Genomic DNA, 5,205 nt, shown 5'->3' with positions numbered 1-5,205 from the left:
GCCAGCGGAACAAGAGCAGGGCTGAGGTCAAAGCCTGGGAACCACCACCACTCAAGAGCAGTCAGGGGCGAGCAAACATCTGAAGAGAACAAGAAGGAATGGTCAGCGAGGGAAAACAGGAAAGAACCGAGCCGTGGGAAAGCAGGGGAGAGAATGGCTGAAGAAGGAAACGGCCAAGAGGGTCAAGGCCATTAAGAGGTCAGGGTGATAAGGACTGCAGGTGCCCATCAAAGAGGCCCTCTGAAAGGCAGAGCTTGAGGGCATTTCTAGACCACAACAGACCCAGCCCGGGCAGGGCATTGGCTCGGCCAGGTATGGGGTTTGGGTCTTTGGTGGGTGTTCTGCGGAAGTCCTTTTTCTGTCCACGTGTTCAGGCCAGGGTCTCCTCCAGGCAATGCTCACAGCAATGCTCTGAACCCAGTGACCTTCACGGCTCAACGTCCAGCCACCTTCCTCGGAGGGGGGAAGCAGAGGAGCCCAGTGCAGCCACAGGATCCTGGGTGCTCCTATCCTGTCACAGCCACTTGGGCCTCAGCTTCTCCTGGGGTGACAGGAGACACACTTGCTTCTGTTGGTCTGGGCTGCCCAAATGCCCTGGTTCAAAGAGAAGACGCAGGTGGCCAGGTCACCATGCCCTCGGGGGCAGGCACCCCTTGCCACACCCCTGCACAAGACTCCGGGCTCTCCCTCCCCCCGAGGGACCCATTGTGTGAGTTCAGTTTCAATAGGGATGGAAACTGGATTGAGAAAAGGGAATATTTACTTATCCCACCAAGTCAATGCCCAAGTAAATAATGCAGTCAAGTAAGTGGAGCCCAGGCCCTGCCCTCTTCTATCTGGGCACTGCCCGGAGAATACAAAAAGGCACCTGACGGCCGTCCCCCTCAAGATCACCGGATCCAGAGCCAGCCCAGAGCCTTCCCATTCTGCCACCATGAAGCTCGCCATCACCCTCGCCCTGGTCACCCTGGCTCTCCTCTGCAGCCCTGGTGAGTGCCCAGCGTCCCTTTCCCCCAGGCAACCCTCTCCGCCACCCACTTCTGCTCAGAGGGAGAGGTGAGCTGCCTGTGCCCTCCCTGCAGCTGCTGGCAGGGCCTGAGAACGTGGACTTTCGGAAAATGGGGTCTGGTGAGCGACCCCACGTTGAGAACCTGGGGAGGGCCCTGCGGCTGTTAGGAAACCAGGAAGGATGTCCTCTTCCACATCCAACAACCTCCGCGTTCCGGGGGACAGGACAGGCTAGAGGGAGGGAGGAGGCCCCTGCGGGTGAACAGTGCAACAGCAAGTGGGAGAGGAATACAGTCTCCCAAAGCCCAGACTTGTGTAGACCCCAAGATGCCCAAGGACCACTGGGGCCTCCGCCCGACTCTGGCAGCCACAGGGCCTGAAAGGGGAGCTGCAGAGACGGACATCCCCGAAAGAAACCCAAGCCAAGGCACAGCTTCCGGGTCTGGGCCTAAAGGACAAGTCCAGAAAAAGGATCTTCCCTTTGGGACAACGCCAGCCCAGAGTGCCGTTTTCTAAACAATTCTGTTCTCTGCAAAAAGGGCTACAAGTCTCCAAGTGGCTGCTGCTGTTGCTAGGAGGAAAGGAATGGGAAAGGAGAAAGCGGGGAGGAAGGGAGGGGAGAAGAGGGGAGGGCTCACATCTCCCTCCGAGCGCCCTGCCATTTGGGAAGGAGGTTACCTAACTCGGCTTTTCACCCTGCATCAGCCTCTTCCACTCCCATCTGAAAATGCTGTTGCTGTTGTTATTGTTGTTGTTTTCATCAGCAAACCCCAACGGAAAGTTTCACACAACTCCTAGATGTGAGTTTGACGACCCTGGGGGATTGGAAAAACCAAACCGAGAGGGAGTGGGAACAACTGTTTGGCAGAGAGTGTTACTTGTTTCTCCGGTGGGAAATGACATCATTTGGGGCTGAAATGTATGAATTAGAAGATCTGGGTACTGAGTATAGAGGTGGTGACTCAGGAGGACAGGACTGAACCACCCCCCGCCTCTTTTTTAAAAAACAGATTGTATTTATTTGAGAGGTAGAGTTACAGAGAGAGGGAGAGAGAGAGAGAATCTTCCATCCACTGGTTCACTCCCCAGTTGGCCACAGTGGCAGAGCTGGGCCGATCCAAAGCCAGGAGCTTTTTCTGGGTTTCCCATGCAGGTATAGGGGCCCAAACACTTGGGCCGTTTTCCACTGCTTTCCCAGGCCAAAAGCAGAGAGCTGGATCGGAAGAGGAGCTGCCGGACATGAGCTGACATCCATATGGGATGCTGGTGCTGCAGGTGGAGGCTTAGCCTACAATGCCACAGCACCAGCCCTGGACTGAAACCCTTTAAGGGGTGGATCAGGGACACAACACCCATTCATATACTTTTGTGTGCACACGTGTAATAATGTCTGCTCTTAACCCTTTGACATACACCTCTTTTCTTTCTTACAACCTCATGAGGAGGGGACATTGTACCCATTTTACAGATGATAAAAACTGAGCTATTAGCACTTTGTAAGATCAAGTAACTCCTGAGGGCATAGTAAGTTGCAAGGTGGGGATCTGAGCTCTGGAGAGGGTGTGGTTTGGAATGGCCACCCTGAGTAGGGCCTCCAGTCTGAGAGCAGACATTGAGTTGGCACATGAAGCAGAGAATTCAAGGACAGGGATTTGAGACTTCATGGGAAGATGGAGGCAAATAGAGGTGGGGCGTGGTGAGTCCCCCCCACAACCTGGGGGCAGGGGCCTGAGAAACAGTTATAGGGACAGTGGCACAAGTGGTTGGTCTGTGTTGAGCTGAGCAAACCACAAGGCCCACCACTCACATGTGCACGCCTGTCCCGTGCCAGGTGGGGAGCCCCATGCTGGGCTGGTACCAGCCTCAGCCTGGCTTTGCCACATCCCCTCAGTGACACGTGGCTCCAACCACCATGGACCACAGAAGACAGGCAAGGTCCTGGTAGGAACCAAAGCTCTCAGTGGCCTCTTCCCAGCCCCACCCTGCATTAAAAATCAGCCCAGCAGCTTCTATTATCAATACTCCACCCAGAACATGAGCATAAAAAACAAATGGCACCCTGGCCCACGCCAGCCCAGGAAGTCCAGGGAAGGCTCAGGCCAACCACAAAAACACCAGCTGTAACCTAGAGAGAATTCACCCAGCGCTTAGAGCACCAGCAGAGCTGATTTCCCCTCCCCGTCCATGAAAAGCTGTCTAGTCTCAAACTGACTGACGAGCCTGGCTGTGTGCCCCTGGTTCCTGGGCTTCTCCTGCTCTGTTCTCAGCATCTGCAGGCATCTGCCCGAGATTTGCCCACGTCATTGAAAACCTCCTCCTGGGCACGCCCTCCAGTTACGAGACATCCCTGAAGGAATTTGAACCTGATGACACCATGAAAGATGCAGGGATGCAGATGAAGAAGGTGTTGGACTCCCTGCCCCAGACGACCAGAGAGAACATCATGAAGCTCACGGTAACCAGCGCCTATTGCCCACGCCACCTATAAGTGGCTTCCGGAGCCCCTCAGCTGTGGTCTCATCCCATGCTAAGACCCTTTCCTAACCCAGAGAAAAGACTTGCAATACCAACATCCCCGTAGTACCCATGTCCTCACGGGCACAGCCACCTCTCCAGGCATTTCCCCTTACCCATTTCTAAAATGGCTTTTTGAGAAGGAAAAAAAATGCCCTTACAACCATCATTCCTCCCAGAGTTTACTGGACATCTCCACTGACATTGATGTTTGTGTCTCCGCATCTCTGCCTCACCTGCAGCCTCACGGGGGCTTTTGTTTCTCTTTTTCAGGAAAAAATAGTGAAGAGCCCACTGTGTATGTAGGATGGAGGAATCCGAGGTCCTGCGGACTGAGAAGCCGAAGATTTCCACCTGCTGAAGCCCCTGCTGCTGCCCCTGGCCCCTTGGGTCCCCCACCCACCCAACCCAGCCAGCCTTTGCTTTCAATAAACTGCAAGCAGATCACATCCGTCGTCCTGAGCTCTTATTTACCTGCTTGAGGGAGAGAGGCGTGCACCTGCCAGGGAAGGGTAGCCAGGACTCCCAGGAAGGCGGCGGAGCCTGCCCTTGGACCCCACGAGGAAACTCTGACGCCTTCCAAAGTCCTTTCCTCTAGGTTTCTGCCATTGGCCACCCAAAAAGCTGAGCCCTCTCCCCTTACATTCTACCACCTACGTCTCAAACTCCACCTGTGGGAGAGAATTCACCCCCCCCACCCCCCACCCAGGTCTGGTCCTAATCCAGGAGTTCTATCTCCAACCTCCAGCTGGGGGCACTAGGGGCAAGGGCCTAAGGGCCATCCCTGACCATTCAGCTTCCAGTGGGCGAGGTGACCTCTGAAGGGCTTTGGCACCCTCCACTCCCTCCAAGTCCACCGACGGAACCGCCCATCTCTGCCTGTACAACCCCAGCTGGACTCCAGTGCCCTGCAGTGCCTTCTCCACACACCTGGCCCACTCTATCCCGCAAAGCGCCCAGTGCTTTCAACACAAAACCTGACATTCAGGGGCCCGGTGTGGTAGCACAGCCGGTTAAACCAGCACCCATAGTACCAGCAATGCCAGCACCCTAAATCCAAGTGCAGGTTCCTGTCCCATCTGCTCTGCTTCCAATCCAGCTAATGCGCCTGGGGAAGCAGGGACCCAAGTGCGTGGGTCCCTGAAACCCATGAATGAGACTCGGGTTGAGTTCCAGGCTCCAGGCTCCTGGCTTTGCCTTGCTATTGTAACCATTTGGGGAGTGAACAACAGGATGGAAGATCCTCTTTCTCTCTCTCTCTTCCTCTCTCTCTCTCTCTCCCTGCCTCTGCCTCTCGTTCTCTGTAATTCTTTCAAATAAATAAAACTTTAAATCAATAATAAACTTCCTTAAAAAAAAAAAAAACACTTGTCCTAAACGCGTCTCATGGCGATACTAAACATAAAAAATTTGTAAAAATAAAAATAATTTAAGAAACACAAAGCCTCCCCAGCCCGGGCGGTCAGCCTGGGGCAGAGGCGTGGCGGGAATGGAAAGGTCTTGGGAAGGAGGCGGCCCAGGCGGGAGCGCCAGCCCTGCAGTCCCCGCCCTGGGGAAGCTACGTGGTTGGGCGGGGGGCCGCGCCCCGTGGCCACCAGGGGGCAGTGTGGGCCACGCCGTCTCTAACCCTGCAGGCGGGAGGCGCGGGCCCGTCCGCGGGGCAGTCGCTGAACCCCGGCAACT

General features: G+C 55.3%; 1 protein-coding gene across 1 annotated transcript; it reads left to right on the top strand.

Annotated features, from left to right (window-relative positions):
- Positions 1-887: 887 nt before the first annotated feature.
- Positions 888-3,968, top strand: SCGB1A1 (secretoglobin family 1A member 1). The gene is given in 3 exon segments (NM_001082237.1): positions 888-989; positions 3,276-3,463; positions 3,796-3,968. Coding segments are annotated over 3 exon segments (276 nt in total). The 5' UTR covers positions 888-934; the 3' UTR covers positions 3,829-3,968.
- The last annotated feature ends 1,237 nt before the right edge of the window (positions 3,969-5,205 follow it).

The sequence above is a fragment of the Oryctolagus cuniculus genome, chromosome 1, assembly GCF_051225735.1.
Source record: "Oryctolagus cuniculus isolate XC-2025 breed Fujian yellow rabbit chromosome 1, ASM5122573v1, whole genome shotgun sequence".
Taxonomy (NCBI): Eukaryota; Metazoa; Chordata; class Mammalia; order Lagomorpha; family Leporidae; genus Oryctolagus; species Oryctolagus cuniculus.
This window is presented reverse-complemented; position numbering and strand designations above follow the sequence as displayed.